This window comes from Eretmochelys imbricata, chromosome 6 (genome assembly GCF_965152235.1).
Source record: "Eretmochelys imbricata isolate rEreImb1 chromosome 6, rEreImb1.hap1, whole genome shotgun sequence".
NCBI classification, from domain to species: Eukaryota; Metazoa; Chordata; order Testudines; family Cheloniidae; genus Eretmochelys; species Eretmochelys imbricata.
In genome coordinates, this window is record NC_135577.1 from 121119217 (window position 1) to 121143976 (window position 24760).

At 42.7% G+C, this 24760-nt stretch overlaps 1 protein-coding gene across 2 annotated transcripts in view; it reads right to left on the reverse strand.

Moving 5' to 3' along the window:
* The window catches only part of DAAM1 (dishevelled associated activator of morphogenesis 1), a 189446-nt gene that overhangs the window by 31568 nt on the left and 133118 nt on the right, over positions 1-24760 (reverse strand). For both annotated transcript variants that reach the window (XM_077819544.1, XM_077819543.1), the window contains exons 6-16: positions 24027-24360; positions 23143-23253; positions 22945-23048; positions 22178-22244; positions 17876-17993; positions 16781-16919; positions 15986-16044; positions 14373-14560; positions 13207-13509; positions 12817-12924; positions 4916-5019 (exon numbers count right to left, since the gene is read on the reverse strand). In XM_077819544.1, coding sequence (XP_077675670.1) covers positions 4916-5019; positions 12817-12924; positions 13207-13509; positions 14373-14560; positions 15986-16044; positions 16781-16919; positions 17876-17993; positions 22178-22244; positions 22945-23048; positions 23143-23253; positions 24027-24360 — 1635 coding nt within the window. The remainder of the gene's footprint in view (positions 1-4915; positions 5020-12816; positions 12925-13206; positions 13510-14372; positions 14561-15985; positions 16045-16780; positions 16920-17875; positions 17994-22177; positions 22245-22944; positions 23049-23142; positions 23254-24026; positions 24361-24760) is intronic.

The following is a 24760-nucleotide window of genomic DNA, read 5'->3' on the forward strand; positions in this document are numbered from 1 at the left end:
CCAAACTCATGCAGTCAGTCAAAGACAGGCCTGTCCTTCAAGCTCAGTAAAAGCTCACACCAGGTCAAATTACCTCAGCTACAGAACTGCTATTGTCCAGCACACAGAGTCCAGGCTGTACTTAACTGCAGGCTGAAGATTAAGGAAACATCAAACAGCCCATTTTAGCAAATAAGCTCTATTTGGATCTGCCAAGTGTCTATTTTTGGCTTATTTCACTTCTTAGATTAAGGAGAATATAAAAAAATAATATACTGTAGTTTAAAAATTCCCGCAAAAGCCCATAGCATTCCCCTGTTAGTAAGACTATTTGGCGTTTTCCACAGTCAAACCAACTTACAAATATTAACTAATATTCAACACATCCTATTAGGGAGATAAGAATATTTAAGCCAATCTTACAGAAGGGGAAACTGAGGCAGACAAGTTATGTGACTTGTTCAAGGCCACAGAGGAAGCCAGTATCAGAGGCACGAAGAAAACACCAGAGTCCTCAGTCAGGCTCAGTTCACTTCCCATGAAGAAAGGAATCAGCTGGCTTATGCACTGCCCTCATTACCAGTCTAATGAGAGGGTGGGTTATGAAGAACAGGGGCTACTGGTTCCTCACCAGCTCCACATTGGAGGGGGAAGACTTGTTAGAAAAACAAACTGAGGTCCTGATTAAGCAAGGCTCTTAAAAATATGCTTTAAAATTCAGTACGGGAGTAGCCCCAACCAAAGTCAAAAGGACCATTCATGTGCTTAAAATAAGCACATGCTTAAATGCTTAGTTAAACTGGGGCCAAAGCCAGTTCACAAGGCAAACAAACACAATCAACTTAACTTGTCAGGAAGTGAGACAACCAACTTTCTAAATGTTATTTTCCTTTAAATTGCCCTGTTTAGGGAAATTTCCTCAATGATGAGACTTTTTTTATTTAATATTTTCCCACCCCTTTTCGAGCTTATTCTGAGTTAACATTTCTTTTCCTGTCCCCCTTTTTTTAAGCAAATCTTTGGAGATAAGGCAGCAAATAGCTAAGGGGGGGGGGGGGGGAGACGACATTTGAAATGCAAAGGTTTACATACAGTTTGCTGTACTGAGGGTCAACTTTGTCTCCAGGACAAAGTGAGACATCTAGGATACACTGAAGAAATGCACGTCAGTGAAAATTAACCATGCTTTAAAAAAAAAAAAAAAGAGGTATTTTTAAAGAGATATTGCATAATTTTACAAGGAAAATAAGCCTCCCCTTTTCTGAAACATTATTTTTATTTACTCTTATCTAGACATCGGGTTGGTGAGATGGAGGAGGCTGGGAGACTAAAGGAGTTAGCCAGTGGAGTTCACCAGCAAAGGCAGACAGAGATCGGGGTTGGGTTTTTTCCTCTCCTTAACTTGCAGATATTATACAAGGAAGATCCCACAATGGGAGGAAAATGGCATCTCAACTCCACCGTTAGCGCTCCCTCTGCCTGCACATGACAGCCATTCTGATTCTGGACGCTTCCACCCAGGCCCCGGGTCTTGACTTGCTAGGAATGTGGCCAGAGAGTTCTTTAAATACATTAGGAACAAAAGAAAGAAAGCAAAACGTAGGTCCTCTGCTTAGTGGGGAAGGATTGCTAGTAACTGATGACATCAAGAAGGCTGAGGTGTTTAATGCCTATTTTGCTTCAGTCTTCACTGAAAAGGTTAATGGTGACCAGAAACTCAACACAATTAATATTAAAAATAAGGGGGAAGGAACTTAAGCCAATATAGGGAAAGAACAGGTTAAAGAATATTTAGATAAAGTTAAATGTATTCAAGCTGGCACGGCCTGATGAAATTCATCCTAGGGTACTTGAGGAACTAGCAGATGCAATCTTGGAACTGCCAGTAATTATCTTCTAGAACACATTGAGGACGGGTGAGGTCACAGAGGATGGGTAAAGGGCAAATATAGTCCCTATCTTTAAAAAGGAGGGCCCAGAGAATTATAGACCAGTCAGCCTAACTCTGATACTTGGAAAGATACTGGAACAAATTATTAAACTATCAATTTGTCAATGCCTGGAGGATAATAGGGTTATAACGAACAAATATGGCAAACCAACCTAATTTCCTTCTTTCACAGGGTTACTGGACTTGTGGAGAGGGTGTAGGGGGAAGCAGTAGATGTAATGTATCTTGATTTTAGGAAGGTTTTTCACACTGTCCTACATGACATGCTCATAAGCAAACTAGGGAGATCTGATCTAGATGAAAGTACTACATGGTGGGTGCATAAGTGGTTGAAAGACTGTATTCAAAGAGTAGTTATCAATTGTTCGCTGTCAAACCGGGAGGGTGTATCTGGTGGGGTTCCGCAGGGGTCAGTTGTGGGTCTAGTACTATTCAATGTTTTCATTAATGACTTGAATAATAGAGTGGACCGGATGCTTTTAAAATTTGCAGGTGACACCAAGCTGGGAGCAGTCATAGCCGAGTGGTGGGCAGCCAGACCTAGCAGCCAGAACTAGAATCCACACGCACGAGACAGGAGTCAAGAGTTGGCTGGGTCAGGATACTGAGAGGTCAGAAGCAGGAGACAAGAGGAGACTGGGAACCACAATTCAGGTGTCAGGAGTCAAGCCAGAGAAACCGGAGTGGGGCGCACAAGGCACATAGTGCAGAGCAGGGTGGTGCCCAGTTGTTCAGACAGCTTCCTGTTCCTAATGCTGGCTTATGTAGGACCAGTGCCCAATCAGCTGCTCTTGGACTTTGCCAATAGGACTTCGGGGCAGAACCTCACATTGGGGCTGGCTTTCATAGGTCTCAGGCAAATTATTGCAAGCAGGCTGCCAGGTGGAGGGTTGGAGCATGGCTGCTCCTAGGAAGCTTGTGGGCCTCCAGTCGAGACCCATAGGCCATGACAGGAGGGGTTGCAAGCACTTTGGAGTACAGGATTAGAATTTAGAACAACCTTGACAAATTAGAGAAATAAACAAGATGCAATTCAATAAAGACAAGGGCAAAATAGTTTACTTAGGAAGGAAAAAATCAAATGCACAACTACAAAATGGGGATTCCCTGGCGAGGTGGTGGTGCAGCTGAAAAGGATCTGGGGTTTATAGTGGATCACACATTGAATAAGAGTCAATAATGTGATGCAGTTGTGAAAAAAGCTAATATTCTGGGATGCATTAACAGGAGTGAAGACAGACACAGGAGGTAATTATCCCACTCAGCACTGGTGAGGACACACATGGAGTCCTGTGTCCATTCTGGGCGCCACCCTTTAGGATAAATTGGAGAGAGCCAGAGGACAGCAACAAAAACAATAAAATGTTTAGAAAACCAGACCAATGAGAAAAGGTTAAAAAACTGGCCATGTTTACTTTTGAGAAAAGAAGACCGGGGGGAGGGAGGGAGGGCGGGATGGGGACGGACCTGATAACACTCTTCAAATGTAACGACTGTTATAAAGAGGACTCTGAGTAATTGTTCTTCATGGCTGCTAAAAGAAGCACAAGTAGTAATGGGCTTAATCTGAAGCAAGGGAGATTTAGGTTAGACATCAGGAAAAGTTTCCTAACTATAAGAGTAGTTAAGTACTGGAACAGGCTACCAAGGAACTGTGGAATCCCCATCACTGGAGATTTTAAGAACAGGTTGGACAAACACCTGTCAGGGATGGTCTAGGTTTATTTGGCCCTGCTCCCGCACAGGGGGCTGGATTTGGTGCTCTCTCGAGGTCCCTTCTAGCCCTACATTTCTATGAAACATGGAATTTAGGCATTGAGAAGTTGAAAAACTGGACCTACCCAAATTCCACATGGAATTTCCTTTAAAGTGATTCTTAGCTTATATGTAATGTCAACATTTTCATGTACTGAAGGAGACATTTTCTAAATGGGACAGGAAAGGTATTTTTTAAAAAGTATTTATCATTTATTTAATCATTCACATTTGCACTCCAGACTAGACTGGCTTGTATTTTCACATAAAATTAGTCTAATCCATTTACTCTGCTAAAGTGCTCCTTTTAGCATGTAAACAGAATTTAGTTTTAAAGACTAGATTAAATTACTCATAGTAATTAAGCAATAATGTAACCCCTTCCAGACTACGAGATTAATTTCATCAAGAGAGTCCAATTACATCACATCCAGGGCAAAGTCAGAGGGGTTTTGCTTGTAGCTCTGAACCTCTTCAAATGAATTATATAGTCTTGATGAATGTAAATATCTTTGGAAATGTAGTGGGGTCTATAATTCTCTCTATTCCTTAGTATCTCTTGCCAAACCTTCCCTTGTTGCTCCTAATTCTAGAAGCAAAGTTTGAATCTGAAAATCATTCACACTCCAAAAATCAAAAGTCGTGCATTGAACCCTCATTACTAGTATTGGACATCAGTTTCCAAACAGCACTCCCCACTGTTCAGAAGCCTAAATATAATAATTAACACGTCTCAGAGGCCAGTTACCCTTGGGTATTCTGCCTAATTGAGCATTTAGAATCTATTTCCCTTTATGATTTTAGCAGAGTCCTTCTTAAATATCACCAAAAAAGTAAAGAAAATCTGGGGTATAAAAAGGATATAAAAATTAAACCTTTCTGAACAGCAACAATGGTTCCCGTAGCATTCCCGCACTGACATCAGGCATTCTCGTGTATCCTATTAAATGCATTTGCCTCTGCAAAACTATACATAAATGGAAGATGTAATTCCATATCTGGGTTCAGGTGTCAGTGAAACTCCTCTGGTTTTATTCCCAGAGTTTCAGTTATTAGAATCCCTCGAGAGGGAATTACAGCATGATCTCCAGTTCAGGGCACATTATTCTTTACAGCTCACAAGTATCAGAACTTAGAATGATACAGTTAGTAAAAAGTCTCTAGGTCCTCTCACAGGACGCAAGTAGCACCTAATAACCAGTTTCCTTGAAGGGAAAAGATTAACAATACCTGGAGAGAAGAATATTGCAGTTCTGAGCTCTCCGGCCATCTATTACCGAAAGCTCCTTGACTTTATGTCTGGAACTCAGTGTGTCATCGATGGCATCTTCTTTCTACAAAAAGCGTGATGAGAAAATATGAAGAAACACAGCATATCCACATTTGGAACCCTCCGCACACACCAGTATCATATATAACTGGTCTTCATTAATCATGAATGTCACTAAGGCTTAGCATTAAAACCTGTAGCCTGTAACTGAAATATAATAAGCCATTTTATAAACCAGAGCATGCTTTGAAAGCCACCAGGTAGAAATGTAAATATGTTTTCACACAGGAAAGTTTGAGAATCTACAAACGCACATACACTAATGAATAAATAAAGCAAGCCTTTCCTAGCATATGTATTTGAGATACTTCATTAGATCTTCTATTGAAATGCTGTGTTATGGATGGTCACAGACTCAAGATCACTTTAGTTCTTCTACTGCCACTCTAAACATCTGCAGCATCCACTCACACAGTAATACTCAAATACAAAGTGACCACAACCTGCAGCATTTATTACCCTTTAAGGGGGAGATTTCCAAAAACATCTATGGGATTCAAGAGTACAAGTCAACAGGACTTGTGTTCCTAAATCCTTGGTAGGTTTGACAATCTCCCTCAAATGATTTACAATATACGAAATTGCAGTTACACATGCAGCAGAACAAAAACGGTCAGAGATTTAGTAAACCTGGCTTATGAGGAAAGGTTAAAATAACTGGGCCCGGGTAGTCTGGAGAAAAGACGACTGAGGAGGGATCTGAGAACAGTCTTCAAATATGTTAAGGACTCTTTTAAAGAGGATGGTGATCAATTGTTCTCTATGTCCACTGAAAGTAGGACAAAAAGTAAGCAGCTTAATTTGCAACAAGGGATATTTATGTTAGATATTAGGAAAACTTTCGAACAACAAGGATAATTAAGTACTGGAACAGGCTACCAAAGGAGTAGCCTTTGTGGAATCCCTGCCATTAAAGGTTTTTAAGAACAGGTTAAACAAACACCTGTCAGGGATGGTCTAAGTTTACTTGGTCCTGCATCAGCACAGGGTGGTATGGACTAGATGACCTCTCAAGGTCCCTTCTACATTGCTATGATTCTATCCATGGTATAAAATACATCGTAACAAACATAATGAATATTACTGAGCTACACAAGTGATCACATTTCCTCTGATTTTATTTACACTGTTGCAATAATCTTGATTAATGTTAACAGGTGAATACCTGCCTATTCCAATGATTTCCCAAGGAACAGAACACTGGGAAGGAAGGTGATAATGCTAGCAGATGTCTCTCAAAATGCATAGCCATTTAGCTTGGGCATCAGACCACTTCATACTTCCAGGGTTTAAAGTGAGCAAAGACATACATTTCTGTTATGGAAGACATTTGTAGTCCAAAATAACTAAGCACCTTCTGATCCTGTTACCATCTAGGAATGAGATTTTTCAAAAGTACTCAAGTGTTGGCCCAACTCTGCTCCCAGGAACTTCAATGGGCCAACTTTGAGTGCTTTTGAAAAATCTTATCCCTAGGAATAAAGCCAATATTCAAAAGCATCTTAGTGACTTGGAAACTTAAGTCCCATTTTCAAAAGAGTTGTAAGTCCAACTCTCATTAAAAGTCAATGGCCTTTAGGATAAACGAAGCCACTTTTTTCCCAAAAGCACTTAAGACCCATTTTAAAATTTTACACTTGTTCTCAAACTCTTGTACCTAAGGCAAATCTGCACAGGACATGTCAAAAAGCATGGAGGAGGTTTGGTATTATCACTATACTTTCTCAGGTTATGCTGTGTGGCGCTTTTTAAAAAAATTCTAATTAAAATATTAATCATCTTTTACAATTATTAAAATATAATATCCAGTAGTATGGCATATAGCGCTATCCTACTTCTAGGTAAGTGTGCTAAACCTGCATTAATTGCTCAAACTAAACATTAGCAAAATCATCACGTTAATAAAAACATAAGATTTCAGCAGAAGCTCACTTACCTGTTTGGAGTTATTGTTCACACAGAAGTCCTACAGCCATAGCAGAAGCATGGAAAAGGCAGTAAAACCAAGTGCAATTCAGTGGTCACAGCAAAAGAAAAAAGAGTCAAAGCATAGTCAGGAAGAACGTATAATACAGAGGTCTCTACTGCAAGAGAAGCACCTGGGGCATACGAATTCTGACAATGGATAATGAAAATGAAAATGCACTGAGCAGTAAAAGAACATAAATGAAAGGGCACTGAATGGGAAAAGCACGCAAAACAGTGACAGGCAGGGGAAGCATTGGTATCTGCTGTTTCATCAATGAACCATGCAAAGGCAGTCTAAAACAGGGTGTTAAAGCGAAACATGGAAGATAGAAACAACAGGAAGTCCGGTGGCACCTTAAAGACTAACAGATTTATTTGGGCATAAGCTTTCGTGGGTAAAACCCCCACTTCTTCAGATGCATGGAGGCATAACAGACTAACACGGCTACCCCCGATACATGGAAGATAGGAAATCCCTCCAAACGTTCTGAAATTCTGCGATCCTTTCATGCAAGAATCAAAAAAGCTGTGGAATAGCACCAGTGCTCGTTAAGCAAACACTGGGGAGAAAATTGCAATTTCAATGAGTTTTTGGGAATTTCAAGGAGTGAAACGTCAACACATCTGCCAGAAAAAAAAACAGGGCTTTGAAATGAAAATGAGATTCTCCCTCCAGAGCAAACTTTGCAACGGCAAAACTTTACCATGGCAACGTGTTTGCCCAAGAACTGTCTCACAGGGGAAAAGCTACTTGGGAGCTAGGCAACCTTGCTAGGACAAGAGAAATACCCTCCCCATACCCAGATTAAACTTTGCCATTGCTCAGTTCCCCAGATATTTAGTGGACTTGGGCATGCCCCTGTAGCATCAACCACATTCCACCAGGCTGCAGATTTGTGCAGCTAGGGTTTTATCATGAAGCCACCAACATGGGTTTTCCCTATTTGTATGCTAGGGTCACTCTGCATAGCTCTAAAGACCCCATCATTCAGATGTGCAATCTGGAGTAATGTTCAAAGGTGCAGAAATACACCTTTTTGAATCAAAATGACTTCAGTGTTAGATTTACTCCAAATCAAGTTACTACACAATCATGTTTCCTTCCTGGCCATTATGCTAGAAAGCAACTGACAGTCCGGATGGCTGTTTTAACTTATTATTAATCCCTGAACAGATTTCCATCACTACAGCAATTTTAAAGGAAGCCTTTTTACGTAGATTCCTGCTGACTTTCCGCCAATCAGTTTATTAGCTCATGAATGGGGTGGGGGGGAAGAGAGAAAGGGGAAGTGGTTATATAAATTACTCCAGAAGTTTTGGGCATTGATTAAACTAACACCTAGTAATGAACCTGAGTTTTAGCCTTTTCTTTCCACAATGCAATTTTTCGCTTCAATAAAGATCCAAAATGAATTTGTAAAAGCTTCCTAGAGTTTTGAACTAAATTTAATCCAACCAGGGAAAAAAAACCCTAGCCAAAATACAAAGGAAGATCAGCAAAACACTGGCCTGAACTCCACTGTCACTGCCTGCTAAGCTGACGTGCCAGAGATCTCTTTCACAAACAGCAATACACGAAGCTTCACAAGGACAATACACGAAGCTTCACAAGGACCTAGAGTTGTGACTAGCTGGAGCAGAGTGATGATGCTCTAACTCCACCTTGAAACACTGCTGGAGCTAAGCATGTTTCTGCTTCCATTAGGGACAGGGCCTTAGTTTCCAGATTCTTCATTCCCTGGGTAGTAGCCCCCTTTTTGAAGGTTTCACATTTTTGTAGCATTTGAACAGCAGCAGCAGCAAAAGTGGTGCCCTGAATCTTGCTTTCAGCTTTGTTGGGGGTGGGGGTCAGTATTCCTTCCTCTCCCTCAAGATTCAGTGCATTTCTCAGGAAATCTGCTTGGTACACAGGGAAGGGGATAAATTGGTGAGAAGAGGTATGGGGAGTTGGGTTCCAATCCGTAATTAATTTTTACCACTGGGAGTAGTCCCATTGGCACATGCCTAAATCTTTATGAGTCTAGACCCTTGGAATGCATGTCTGCACGGGTGTCTAGAATGTAGGAAAGGGAAAGTGACAGGCACCAAATCAATATACAAGCTGCCTTAGTGGGTTTTTTTTTTTTTTCTTAGAAATACAGGTTTTGAGAGAGAGAGAGTGTGTGTGACGGGGGTGGGGGGCGGGAGGATGCAGAAGGATCATGCATAGCAGGACAAAAATAAAAAAGCCAGTCAAATGCTGCAAGTGTGCAGAAATGGTTCATAATTCTTTTCCATAAAGACAGACAACACACACAGAGCTACACAGGCATATGCCATTTTGTAACTGTGCTGAAATGGAACGTCCTTGGATGTGGATATTTCAGGGAGTGCAGATTAAATAAATACAGGGTGGCACAAAGCGGGTTATTTACAAAGCCAGGATCTGAGGACCTTCAGACCACAGCGCAAAGTTCATTTTTTCCCCCCAGGCATTTGAAAGGGAAGGGAATTTGGCAGGGGTGAGGAAGATGAAGGCTGTAAATGGGGAGTAATTGCTGGAGGAAGATTTGGCCTCGAGTGGCCTGGTTTGGTGGTAGTAGTATATTGAAAGGACCTGTTCCAAATATAACTAAAGTGGAACAGAACTCAGATTTCCTGACTCCCAGTCCTGTGCTTTGGCCAAATGACCACTTGCCCCTGCCCTGGCCCTTACTGATGCTGCTCTCCAGCTGTGCTTAATGCCTTATGTACTATTACTATTCATCATGGTCACTTGAAAGCAACATTACCACCTAGCTGAGGTCCAAAATCTGGGTTCTGTCACAAAAATGATTTTGCAGAAAACAATATGTCCCCTGAACTATACTCAGAGATGGGTCTTGAAATGTGTCCCCTCCAATTTCACAACATTCCTTTGAGAGATCAGAGACTCCAATGTAAGAGCCCTGTGGACACAGACCAGAAAGTTCAGCTGATCCATGTAGGTTCCACTGTCCAAGCAGAGTGATGTGCCAGAAGCCGCTGAAATGCTCTACTAATGGCAAAAAAAAAGTAATATTGATGTTAATTAACCCTTTACCTGTATTAGTCAGTGGTGTGTTACCAGTAACAGGGATTTGTGTTCTTAAAATCTTGAGAGAATCCCTCTAAATACTGCTGAGTATTTTGAAATATTTTAAGACAAATACATAAATATTCAATGTTCTCAACATTGTTCTCTACGTGCAGGGGTGTGTGTACACACAGAGAGCAAGAACGCATGCACACAATGTTGAGAACACAATTTAATTGAAATATGCTAAGGATGCACCATGCTCGGGCGTGGGTGATCATTTATACACCCAGGCACTTCTGAGAGTCACAGGCAACAGATACACACCCTTCAGGAAAGGAACACCACTCCTTTCTGCTTTCCTGACCTTCCCCAACACTGCTTATTTCAATGTCTTGTGCCAGCCCCTCCCCAGCCTTTTGCTTTACTATGACAAATTCCTCATTCACCCAAAAAGTTTGGCTTTGATGAATTCCCGATCACCCCCCCCCACACACACACTCACTCTCTTAAAGCTCCTTTTGATTCTAGCTCCTCTCTAGAACTATCCATATTTCAACACTCACCAGTACCCATCTACTCAGGCTGAGCAGACTTGGCAGCAACGGCTGTTCAAAAGTGCTGGAGAACGTGTTTCGCTGGTCATGTCTCCAGCCTCTATGCGTTCTGGTGCCGGGAGGTATTGAGAGCCCTTTCAAAACATCTTTGGTCCATGCTCTGTGCTTTATCTTTCATTACTATCACCTGCTCTCCCAACCAGGCCATTGGCATTAGTTACAGATCAACGGCTGCTCAAATTAGGTTTTTTTGTCCCTCCTGAGCCCTCCTCTCCAGAGCATTTGAAATATTCCCTACATATATTGGCTCTACAGCCAATGCAGCTATTTGAGGCTTCATCCAGCTGTACTGTCAGCTGAGAGACAAATTATTTTTAAGCCTCTGCCTTGTAATAGTCTCATATCTAATCTACCTGTGGATTAACTGGCTCACACTGACGGCTAGGAGGACAAAGACACAAGCTACCCACTAGCTCTCCAGTTCTTGCTTCCCTCCCATTTCTTATTCCTCTCTCACCTTCCACTGTGCCACGAACCCTTTTGCAGACTATTCTACAAATTTAAGAATGGAACTCAACTGCACCTTCATCAAACTTAAAGCAAGGGGGAAAGAATCACGCTTAGTGACCTGCTTCAAAATACACTCTTGCTGTGCTTCCTTCTCTTAGGGAACTCTCGACCTCTGTCCTGTTCTAATCTCGCGGTGATCTCTACCTTGATTAGCATCAGAAAGAAATTAAGCTTCTTACAGAAGGTGCATGTTTATCTGTTGAATCCACTTGTTCCCTGCAAAGTCCCTCTGCACCAGCAACTAGCAGAACACCCACTAATCATTCTGGACAACTGACTAGGCAGAGTTCACCACGCTTAGCACTATGAATTCCCCTGCAGTCCCATCTCTTTTGGCAGTTCTCAGTCTCTGTTGACCCTCATACCACATTAAAAATCTCCATCTCTTGCCCATCCATGCCCCCAGTTCAGGAAAGCAGGTGTCTATCCTTATGTACTGAAGTTATTTGCTGAAGCAGTCTGTAGCGGGGTGGTTACCCGCTCCTGCCCTGTGGGGCTTAACAGCCAGCCCTGGGAGAGAGCCAGGGCTGAGGGCAAGAAAAGCTAGGCTGAGTGGGGAAACGGCCACAGCTGGGACATGCCCCAATCAGGCCGCAGCTGGGCCTATAAAGGGGTTGCTAGGCTGAACTTACCCATTCTCTCTCTGCATTCAGATAGGGAAGGGCCTGGCTGCAGGGACCTGAGGGAATACCTAGAGTGGAGCAGGGCTGAGGGGGAAAGGCCTTGGGAGCAGGGGAGCTCCGGCCTGGAAACCCCCAGGCTGAGAGGCCTAGATTAGGGCCTATTAGGTACTGGAGTTGCAAGGGGGCAGCCCATGGGTAAATATAGGCAGCAGATCCAAACCCCCTCGCCTGTGATGAGTGGCTGATACACACAGCAGTCTGCCCCAGGGAGTGGGGCTAAGCGATGACTAGCAGTAGCCAAGACTGAGGCGAGGTGGGGGTAGTGGGTGGGGGTTCCCCGGGGAGGGGAGACCCTCAGGGATTGTTGGGGTTTACTGCCAGGGGTCAGCACTCCAGTGGGAGGGGGCACCGGGCCCTGGGAGGTACTGGGGCCGGCGGTAAGGTGGATCACGAGACAGCAGAGGGCGCTCCAGAGGCTGATGAGCTAATTCCCAAGGACAACCAGCAGGAAGCGCTGGGTGAGTCCAGCTCTATTACACTGTCCCATAAGGCTTATAACAAATTAAAATGAAAAGCTGAGACTTGTTTGCAGTATCATTTTTTGTTTAATACTCAAACTTCACTCTGGGCTTGCTAAAAAATAAGGAATGAGATCCACACATGGCTTGAGACAGACATGAATTTTCAGCCCAATATGTAGAAGTGAAGCATTTGCTCTTAGAAGTGATCCAAAAACATGACTACACTGTAACCACATCTGTGTGTTATTTTAACCATTCCCAATAATTTCTTTTGCGATCCATCTTCCTTACATGCCTCCGCTTACACTGTAAAGCATGCAGTCAGGTGTGTATGCGGTGTGAATAGATCTGTATCAGGCAGCTAACCAACGTTTAAATGCAAAACACAGGCATGCACAGGGGAGTGTGAACCAGCTGAGCTGACAAGTTAAAATGGCATTAGGGTGAAATAATGATAAAATGTATATTCTGAGATCACATCTGACATGGAATGATTGAATCTGTGCAACACACACACCAGACCATTACCTGCTGTCTCTGGTAAGCAGAGAACGTCCTTTCAAGGTCTTCAAGATCAAGGATTTTAAACACTTTTGCATCATCAATGTCAGTCCACACGGTGCCTGCCAGCTTGTTCTGAAACATACCAACATTATTAGATGCTAGGTTTCTTGATCACAGCGAAATCAGCCGTTTCAAACACTGCTGACACGTGGTGCATCACGCACCGCCCTCAGTTATACGAATAGGCTACATAGGCCACGCATCACTCGTCCCAGATACCTGCACAAAGGTCAAGTGATGGAGCAAGACTCTTTTCCTTGCTAGGAAAACAAAATCATTTAACGGTCGGATCCATGATCTCTTTATGGAGAAGAAAGTGGCATGTCAAACAGCAAGTGAGAACGCAGGGCTTACCTCAGGCAGCTTAGACCAGTTGAAGGATTTGAGGGCATTCGTCGGCTGCGGGATGTTTTTCTTTTTGAGGGCTGAGCCCAGCGGTGCTCCAGGAGGCGGGGTTATCCCGCCTAGGGGAGGGGGGCCAGGTGGAGGGGGTGGGCCACCAGGAGGGGGAGGTGGGGGCGGCGGAGGAAGGATTCCACCAGGTAGAGGGGGTGGAGGAGGGGGAAGAAGGGCTCCTAGAGCCTGAGAAGGTAAAGGTCCACCAGGTGCTCCAGGTGGCAACGGGGGCCCTCCTGGAACAGGAGCAAATATTGTCCTCTGAAAGAGAGAGAACGAGCGTAGTTACAAAAGGGGGCTACAGTCAATCATTTTAAGCCCTTATGCACATTAACCTAGACCAGGTGCTGCTCACAGAGGGCTCTGTTAGTTAAGATGGATGTCAAGAGCTGACACATTCTTAAAGAATCAGGAAACCAGTTTAGGATGTCCTGCACTTCCCGGCAAAGGTCCAGGACAGGGCATCAGGATAGCTGCCATCCTGGAAGACACTGGAGATTGAACTGGGCACCTCCTGGAAGGCATGAGTCTCTACAGCTTGAGCTAAAGAGCAAGGCTCCATTGCTGTGTGTTGTATCCAGCTGACATCCTCAGAGGATGGATACAGAGCGTTGGGGTGGCCAAGGGATTACATATCTCCTCTAGAAGCTCGCCTTGAGCACCAGAGGCCCCTAGCAGTTTGAATCCCCAAAGGGCCACTATTTACATCCACCATCTTGACGGACACCTGGGATTGAACCAGGGACTTCCAAAGTTAAAAGCACGGGTCTACAGCTTCAGCTAAGGTGCTAGGCCAGTAGCTGGTAGCTGTAATGGATTCACATCCTGTTTAACTTCCAGTTGACCCAAAATGGGTTTCTATGTAAAAGAGCATCTAACAAGCCTACATGGGAGGCAACCAAGGAACAAGGCAATAGCCATCGGCCTAATAAGGCTATTTCCAAGGTTTAAAGCTGTCCCTTCTCCAATTAACTACAACTCTGATTTCTTGCAAACACAGTTGGGCCTTTCCCACACTCAAGACAGTTTTGTATCCAGAATTCTTCATCTACATTCTCTGTTTACTGCAGTGAGAGAGAATCTGGAACTGCACCATAAATGGGAAGTCTGTAGCGTGCCCTTACCCTATTCAGCTCATGGAGCTGTGCTGTGAGGTCTGCCACCTGTTGCTTGACGTGCTTGTGCTCTGTAGACTCTTTTTCGAGTTTCTCTTTCATCTTACTTAAGGTCTGCATCATCTCCTCTTTCTCCTGAGTCTTGGCATCGCACTCTCTCTCCTTCTTTTCCAATTTCTGCTGAAGCTCGTTGTGTTCTAGCCCCCCCGCCCCCAAAAAATTTCATGAAGTCACTTTTAACTACACGTTCTTCCTGATGGCAAACTATACACATACACGCGCACATGTGCACCCGAATAAAATCCTTGATTTCAAAAGAAAAAGTAAAGCCAACAACAAAGAGAAAGGAAAGATTGTTGAGTCAACAGGACAAACTAGGACCATTTACTTCCATTCCCCCCTTGTGCAAAGGGCATTAACCCCTTCTCAAACATGATGGCCAGGACTAGCCACTGTATTTAGTGTGACTTTAAGACAGATCATACACAGCGACAAGGAGTTCGCCAATGAACGTTTCTTTTTCTTAAGTTACACACAAACAGGGTGAAATCCTGAGCCTACTGAAGTCAATGGCAAATCTCCCATTGATTTCAATAGCGCCAGGATTTTATCCTTAGTATTGCTGAGAACAGTAGCTTTGGAGAGGTCATAAGTCATAGACTCTCTCAACCACTGATGTGGATATCAACACTGATATTTCAGGCTTTTGTGCCTGATATTGTAGTCTAGGCTGCCCTGCCTTAATTTAGCCCCCTATTCAGCAAAGCTCTTAACTTTAGCCACCTAAACCCATTAGAGTCAATGGGACTTAGGCACATGCTTAAGTGCTTTGCTGAATCAAGAGAAGCCTCCCTGCTGGGCCCAGATGTCCCACTGTTACCCATCCTGTTAATTCTGCCATAAACATCTAATCCACAATGTACCAAGAACTAGTTCTTCTGCTCACAAGACCAGGTTTTGGAGTACCCCAAGTTTAAGCGAGGGTTAAACGACGGTGCATAACTGAATGGGAGGCGGCGAGACTGTCGAGCTGAGGTCCCACGGCAGTAAAATAGCATAGCTGGGCCCGGAAAGTCAGGGACCTACATTGCTGTACCAAGGGAGATAAAGAGCAGGCTTGCTCTTGGCTAGCAGAGCATTTAAAATGGATTTAATTTACATGCCATATTAGAACATGACACTCGAGATTTTTCCACCAAAACATTTCCCCAAATGCAAAAGAACAGTGTTTCAACCAAAACTAAAAATTCTTCAGAAAATTCATATTTTGGTCTAAGTGGGGTTTTTTGTTTTTTGGTTTTTTTTTGACCAAAAAAGTTGAAAAACATTGGGTTTCAGTTTTTCAATAATAAAACCGATACATTTTAACTGAAAACAGACTTTTGTCCTCAAAATTTCTTGTAAAAAAAATAAATTGGCATTTTTGACCATCTCTAGTCATGGGCACTATGGATACAGCATAGTTTTAACCTAGTTAGATGCACAACTCCCACTGATAAAAATCAGTGAAGATTCCAGTTTGCGTGTGCATGGGTGTGTATACACACGCACACACTTTATCTTAAGTTATGTATGTACGTATTAGATTTAAACTTAATATTTTATATTTTTCTGTCATTCACCTTTTCGCATTTTTTCTGCTTGCTCTTTCCACTGCTTAACTTCATTTTCATTAACTAACCTAAAAAGAATAGAAAAGTAAGTTTAGGAAATAATCTAACATAGAAAATAATACAAAAAGCAATAAACGAGATTAAAGTTGGGTGTAGACTGCAAAATAGCATTTGCAAATACTTGTTGAACACAAATCCCAAACTGACTTCACTGGTGTTGAGAACATCTTCTATTTGCTTTCATGAACATTCATACTGGCAAATTTTTGTTTGCCAAGTCTTTGCACGGCCATCTTGAAAGCTCTGTGGGTTTTGGAGTCACTCAGTTAGGAGACAGAAATGACCTTCAGTTTAGGTGGCCAATCACCGTACAAATACAATTATGAATAAGGAATACAGGAAAGAATAGCCAGAGGAAATAGTTCATGGGCAATCCATAGACTGAGCATGGTTCATAGGCACATTTTATTGAGTAAGTTCAAACAAACAAATTCCTAAATATCAAAGTCTACCATACAGAATACACAAACGGGAAGAGGGACTATATTAAATATCATTCCCCACAAACGGTTCACCCTGCTCTACTTCAGATGTTCAAGAACAGAAGGCTGAAAAGCAAAGTCCACTTTCAAGTTATTAAATACTAAGCTGTTTAAAGGAAAACTAAGAGCAGATTGCTAAAGCTGCCTTGAGTGCGTGAATTAACCTTATAGCTTTAACAGATCACAGCCACTTCAAAACACAGCATTAGGACAACTACTTGTCCTCTGAGCATACGGTTCCCAAAGGAGGCCATGCACTTACATCCGGACGACATTTTTAATATTAAAGTTTTCCAAGGGAGTGGAGTCGGGGTCCTGCCCTTTGTCATTCTGTATGACTATTTGCTGTACAATCCTATCAAGCAGTAGCCAGTACTGGACAGTGTTGCCGGTTCTTTTAACTAAAAAGAGAAAGAGAATAAGTAGTAGTGGGAGAGAAAGAAACAAAAAAGTAAGGGGTTTTTGGAAGCTGCTTTTCCACAGCATCAAACGGAACCACACAAGCATGCATTTGTAAAAATAAAAGTTTATTTACAGTGTGTCTAGAGGCCCCACCTGAGATCAGGCTGCTGCTGTTAGGCATTGTAAGATACACAGAGTTTCTGTCACAAAAAGCTTAAAATCTAAGGGTGGGTCCACACTTGTGTTGGTGTGTAGAGTACAGACACTGCATGCCCAACTAGCACAGAAATAAATCGCAGTGTAGACAGTCAGGCACTGCTTAGGTGAGCAGAGACATGCCTGACTCTTACGGTATGTGTCCACACTACATTGCTCTCTACACATCCAAGCAGTGCCTCCAGTGACTACTCTGCTATTTTTAGCAATGTCGTGTCCAGTTGTATGAGCCTTTCCCTGCCACAGTGAAAGGCTCTCGCAGTGGGGAAAGGCTCTGGCAGTTCCCTACCCCTACCAGAGCCTTTCCAGGGTGCACGTAGCTACACACTGCAGCGTGGACGCAGCCTGCCTTTTGCTGCAGCGGGTAGCTACGCTGACCCCTATATGTCACAAGTGTAAACAAGGCTTCAACAGAGAAGACAGATAGGGAAAGTGACTTGGCCAAGATCACACAGTAGGTCAGTGGCAGATCTGGGACTAGAAGCCAGGTCTCCCAATTCCCAATCTAGTACTCCGCCCACTTCTGCACTCCGCCTCTCCCCATGCTAGCTTTAGTTTGCTGCCAAAGATTAAGAAATTAAAAGGCATTCATATTGTATTATGCATTGTGTACAGTAATTGCTCTATTTCAGCTCCAGGCAAAATCAGAGATTTTCTGGCAGGGCTGAAATACGAAGCCACATGCAACATCAATTCCTTATGCCCTCCTGAAGGGCTGTAAATGGATTTGTCTACTCACAAGGCATTTGGAGACAGTGATGAAGGATAGACATAAAGTGCGGATACGCTTCTGTGTGAGTCAGCCTCTTCCTCGTCAGTTCAAACATCTGAGTGGCACTCTTCGTGTCTACGTGAACCTATGGAACAAATTCAACTCAAAAGGTAAAAATAAAAAACGCAGACCCAATGATGCTACTTCTCATTTTCACAGCTCTCCCAATGGCAGGTCAACAAGCCAAAGAGAACTTGAGCCAACCAGCTCTGTGCTAGAGCACTGCATGAAAGACAAAGGACGTAATCTAAAAAATAAATTAATAAAATAATATGAAATGGGTAGGACACAATCTACCCTAGGATCAGTCTATTTAGGTACTTATATGGGTCAGTCAAAGTATTTCAGTGCCTTAACATTTATGAATTTATCCTCAACACATCCCTGGCTAGGTAAGAAAGTATTATCATTCCAAGAAGAAACCAGGGCACAGGGCAGATTAAATCATCTGAGTAGGGAAGGAAATAGACTTCTAGGATGGAGGCTGGCACAACTGATTAAGAGAGCTTTAAACTAGGAATTTGGGGGAGATGGTTGGGAGATGTCCAGGTAATCTCCACGCCAGAATTAAGCATAGAGTGGAAAGAAAATGAAGTAAGAGTGGATATAGCTGTAGGTAGGAGGAAGGGCAGTGTAGATACAAGTCTAATAGGTTATACTGGTAGTAAAATAACCGTGCCTAATAGGGTACAGAATGTGAGTGAGGCTAAACAGCAAAAATTAAGATGTTTGTACACTAATGCAAGGAGCCTAGGTAACAAAATGGAGGAACTAGAGTTACTGGTGCAGGAAGTGAAACCAGATATTATAGGTATAACAGAGACCTGGTGGAATAGTAGTCATGACTGGGCTACAGGTATTGAAGGGTATGTGCTGTTTAGGAAAGACCGAAATAAAGGTAAAGGTGGTGGAGTAGCACTGTATATCAATGATGAGATAGAATGTAAAGAAATAAGAAGCGATGAAATGAATATGACTGAGTCTGTCTGGGCAAAAATTAAATTGGGGAAGAAAACTATTAGAGCCTCCCCTGGGATAGTGCTTGGGGTGTGCTATAGACCGCCGGGATCTAATTTGGATATGGATAGAGCCCTTTTTAATGTTTTTAATAAAGTAAATACTAATGGAAACTGTGTGATCATGGGAGACTTTAACTTCCCAGATATAGACTGGAGGACGAGTGCTAGTAATAATAATAGGGCTCAGATTTTCCTAGATGCGATAGCTGATGGATTCCTTCAGCAAGTAGTTGCCGAACCAACTAGAGGGGATGCTATTTTAGATTTGGTCTTGGTGAGTAATGAGGACCTCATAGAGGAAATGGTTGTAGGGGATAATCTTGGCTCAAGTGATCATGAGCTAATTCAGTTCAAACTGAATGGAAGGATTAACAAAAATAAATCTGCAACTAAGGTTTTTGATTTCAAAAGGGCTGACTTTCAAAAATTAAGGAAATTAGTTAGGGAAGTGGATTGGACTGAAGAATTTATGGGTTTAAAGGTAGAGGAGGCCTGGGATTATTTTAAATTAAAGCTGCAGAAGCTATCGGAAGCCTGCATCCCAAGAAAGGGGAAAAAATTCATAGGCAGGAGTTGTAGACCAAGCTGGATGAGCAAGCATCTTAGAGAGGTAATTAAGAAAAAGCAGAAAGCATATAGGGAGTGGAAGAAGGGAGGGATCAGTAAGGCAAGCTACCTTATTGAGGTCAGAATATGTAGGGATAAAGTGAGACAGGCTAAAAGTCAAGTAGAGTTGGACCTTGCAAAGGGAATTAAAACCAATAGTAAAAGGTTCTATAGTCATATAAATAGGAAGAAAACAAAGAAAGAAGAAGTGGGACCGCTAAAAACTGAGGATGGAGTGGAGGTCAAGGATAATCTAGGCATGGCCCAATATCTAAACAAATACTTTGCCTCAGTCTTTAATAAGACTAAAGAGGATCTTAGGGATAATGGTAGCATGATAAATGGGAATGAGGATATGGAGGTAGACATCACCATATCTGAGGTAGAAGCGAAACTCAAACAGCTTAATGGGACTAAATCGGGGGGCCCAGATAATCTTCATCCAAGAATATTAAAAGAATTGGCACAAGAAATTGCAAGCCCATTAGCAAGAATTTTTAATGAATCTGTAAACTCAGGGGTTGTACCGTATGATTGGAGGATTGCTAACATAGTTCCTATTTTTAAGAAAGGGAAAAAAAGTGATCCAAGTAATTATAGGCCTGTTAGTTTGACATCTGTAGTATGCAAGGTCTTGGAAAAAATTTTGAAGGAGAAGGTAGTTAAGGACATTGAAGTCAATGGTAAATGGGACAAAATACAACATGGTTTTACAAAAGGTAGATCGTGCCAAACCAACCTGATCTCCTTCTTTGAGAAAGTAACAGATTTTTTAGATAAAGGAAACGCAGTGGATCTAATTTACTTAGATTTTAGTAAGGCGTTTGATACGGTGCCACATGGGGAATTATTAGTTAAATTGGATAAGATGGGCATCAATAGGAATATTGAAAGGTGGATAGGGAATTGGTTAAAGGGGAGACTACAACGGGTCCTACTGAAAGGTGAACTGTCAAGTTGGAGGGAGGTTACCAGTGGAGTTCCTCAGGGATCGGTTTTGGGACCAATCTTATTTAATCTTTTTATTACTGACCTGGGCACAAAAAGTGGGAGTGTGCTACTAAAGTTTGCAGATGATACAAAGCTGGGAGGTATAGCTAATTTAGAGAAGGACAGGGATACCCTACAGGAGGATCTGGATGACCTTGTAAACTGGAGTAATAGGAATAGGATGAAATTTAATAGTGAGAAGTGTAAGGTCATGCATTTAGGGATTAATAACAAGAATTTTAGTTATAAGCTAGGGACGCATCAACTAGAAGTAACGGAGGAGGAAAAGGACCTTGGAGTATTGGTTGATCATAGGATGACTATGAGCTGCCAATGTGATATGGCTGTGAAAAAAGCTAATGTCGTCTTGGGATGCATCAGGAGAGGTATTTCCAGTAGGGATAAGGAGGTTTTAGTACCGTTATATAAGGCACTGGTGAGACCTCACCTGGAGTACTGTGTGCAGTTCTGGTCTCCCATGTTTAAGAAGGATGAATTCAAACTGGAACAGGTACAGAGAAGGGCTACTAGGATGATCCGAGGAATGGAAAACTTGTCTTATGAAAGGAGACTCAGGGAGCTTGGCTTGTTTAGCCTAACTAAAAGAAGGCTGAGGGGAGATATGATTGCCCTCTATAAATATATCAGAGGGATAAATACCAGAGAGGGAGAGGAATTATTTAAACTCAGTACCAATGTGGACACAAGAACAAATGGATATAAACTGGCCACTAGGAAATTTAGATTAGAAATTAGACGAAGGTTTCTAACCATCAGAGGAGTGAAGTTTTGGAATAGCCTTCCGAGGGAAGTAGTGGGGGCAAAAGATCTATCTTGCTTTAAGATTAAACTCGATAAGTTTATGGAGGAGATGGTATGATGGGATAACATGGTTTTGGTAATTAAATATTCACGGTAAATAGGCCCAATGGCCTGTGATGGGTTTTAGATGGGGTAAGATCCAAGTTACCTGGGAAAGAATTTTCTGGGAAAGAATTTTCTGTAGTATCTGGCTGATGAATCTTGCCCATATGCTCAGGGTTTAGCTGATCGCCATATTTGGGGTCGGGAAGGAATTTTCCTCCAGGGCAGATTGGAAGAGGCCCTGGAGGTTTTTCGCCTTCCTCTGTAGCATGGGGCACGGGTCACTTGCTGGAGGATTCTCTGCTCCTTGAGGTCTTTAAACTACAATTTGAGGACTTCAATAGCACAGATATAGGTGTGAGGTTTTTTTGTAGGAGTGGTGGGTGAAATTCTGTGGCCTGCGTTGTGCAGGAGGTCAGACTAGATGATCATAATGGTCCCTTCTGACCTAAATATCTATGAATCTATGAATCTATGAAAATGACTTGCTGGAGGTTGCACCAGGAGCCTGTAACTGAGCTAGGAACTCGCGAATCCCATCCCATTGTCCTACTGCCTCTTCCGTACAAGAATACTTTCCAAATATCAGTCCATGTAGACTGCAAACCTCTCTGATGCAAGTATTATCCCCATTTTACAGAAAGGGCACAGAAGCAGAGAACGGATAAGTGGTTTTCCCAACATCAATTCAGAATTCAGGCTTCCCCACAATCTCCCAATTTTAACCAAGACCACAATATGCTGATTTCAAACAAACAACAATAATTACAACAATAGGCAGCATACATACTAGTTCAAATCTTTTGGCAAATTCCAGTTCATCTTCATTTCTAAGCATTTCAAAAAAATCTAAATGCCTGGTGGGGAAGAAAAAACAAACAATTTGGAAAACAGATATTTAAAATAGCACTTATAAGATAGATAAGAGTAATCAACTGATTTGAAGGGTTTCAAAAATCAATAATCAGCAATGATTTTCTAGAGAATACCAGCAACATCTACAAATTTAAACAGTAATAGCAAAAACGTCAGTTATTAGAGTAAGGCCTGTCAGCTATACACTCCAAAATGCTTAAGAACACCTTAGTCAGATTTTGGTCTGGTTAAGTATCGTAGTAATGTTCTCTCTCTCTGACAGCCCTATGGAAGAAGGAAAAATTATGCTCGGACAAACTAGGGGTGAAACTCACAAGGTCTATAACGCCACTTAAAAATTTAAAATTAGGGTGAAGTGGATTAAGATTAGGGTGAAGATAGGCCCTGAGCCTGCCCTCTGCACAGGGGTGAATTTCACCCTAGATGGCTGAGAAGTGTAAGCTTTCAACGTACATAACAATGGGGCAGGTGCTGAGTAAACCTCCATTAACTTCAGTGCGGTTTAAGCAGACTTTTGCCAAATGTTATACTACATGGATTCTGCTTAGAGCCAAAGAATCTAGAAACATGTGGCTGTCACTCTGAGCACCAGTGAGGGAGTCCTTAAAAAGAGGAAGCTGGCCCCCAAGAAAAGGATGAATCCAGCAGATGAGCTGCAAGTTATGGAATAGTTTTCCTCACCTGTCTAACGTTGAATTTTCATGCTCCCTTAGTTTATCAATGACTGGTTGAATTCCCAGCATTAGAAATTCATATCTAAGATGGAGTCTGAAATCCAGACTTTCCTGAAAAGAAAAGACAAAGGGTGAACATTGCAGGACGCAGCTCTACTAAAACTCTATTTGAAAGAGCCCCCCCAAAGAGCCACACACAACTTACCACTCCAGCCCCTTGGCTCAGGACCGCGTTAATGAAGGACATGATGGCTGTCTTTAAATTCACTTCGTCTCGATACCTTCCCGTGCTTTTATCCAAGTCATTCATCAGCGTCTGCCAAACAGACAGATATGCCACAGGGTGAAAAAATGCACCGCAGAAACAACCACGAAGATTTGAATGACTCGTTTGTGGGCTCCCAGAAACCTGATGAGCCCCATGCACTTCTGATAATGGTAACCCATTTACAGGGTTTAAATGGCTAGACACACACTTCTACAGCTGTATAGTGCTGTTTAACATTCCCTGCCTTGACATATACTGCTAATGTCAAATTGTTACATCATAGCTTCCGGGGGTGTTATAGTCCTGGAGCTTTAAGATTCCAGTTGCTCTGCAAAAGCAAGTTAGTTTGTTTTATTTCCTTATAAACCAGTAACTCTTATTCAATGGAATTCAGCTTGCAGGACAGCGGGGATTTTCAGGCTCCCCAAGACTACATCCGGCCTCTGCCAGGTAAAACACGGAGATGCAGGGGAGAGCCCCAGTTCCAATTCCCTGGTTTTCTGCTCAGCCCTGGCTCATACCAGAGCAGCTCAGGGGGTACTCTAACTTGCACTATCTGGCGATGGTCCCCAAAAGGCTATCCCCTGGCTGGAGACGGCCAGAGTGCGTTGTGCCCTGGCCTCGCCCACTCTCCATGTGCCCCCTGAGAAAGAGGTGCAGGAGGTGTCTCTGAGTAGCTAGGGGCTTGCATCCGATTTCCAATCGGATAGCACAAGGGGAACAGAGCAGGGCAGGGCAGATGATCTTTCCCCTCACAAACACCGTGTAAACCTGAGGAAAGGAGTTTATGAAGCATGAAGAGAAAACGGAAGACCACGTACCTGAAAGCGAGTCCTTTCGCTGGCGTATTTCTGGTAGTGCAGCATGGCCTCCAATACCTTTTTGTGGCCCCCAGGAACCAGGCACACAGCGCCCATGATTTCCAGCACTGCCACCTTTGTCTTTATGTTCTCGGTGCTCAGACTCTGAGCAATTACATTAATACTCTCTGGATGGGCCAGGACATGAGCCCGTCCTTGAGAGTTGTTCATTAGTGCTTTTATACACCCAATGAGAGAGGTATGTATTCGAGACTCTGAGGTCTCATAGTCCATGCTTTTCAGAAAGTTCAGAATACACGTCAAGCCATCCAAGTCGATAAATCTGGTTACAAACCTGTCACGAAGAATATCACATTAAAACCAATGGAAAGAATCCCTTGATCTACACATTAGACTGTATTGCGTTTGTTAACTCACTCAAATGATGCCATGTAAGACAGGTGCATTCTCTCCTGGCAGAAGGTACCTGCTAAATGGATGAACACACAAAGAGCATGCTGTTGATTCCAGTGTATGGTAACAGACAATGGCAGATGCCCAGCAGTAAAAGGGTTAATCACAATCTGAGGGCTTGTCTAGATGGCAAATTAGCGCCTGGCAAACTGGGGGGTGTAAATCTACAACACACACTAGTTTGTTGTGCGCTAACTGGCCCTTTGGATCCTGTTATAGCGCACTAAAAGTGCCCGAGTGCGCTTTGATCCGCTCCTGTTTCAAAGCGGAGCAGATGAAAA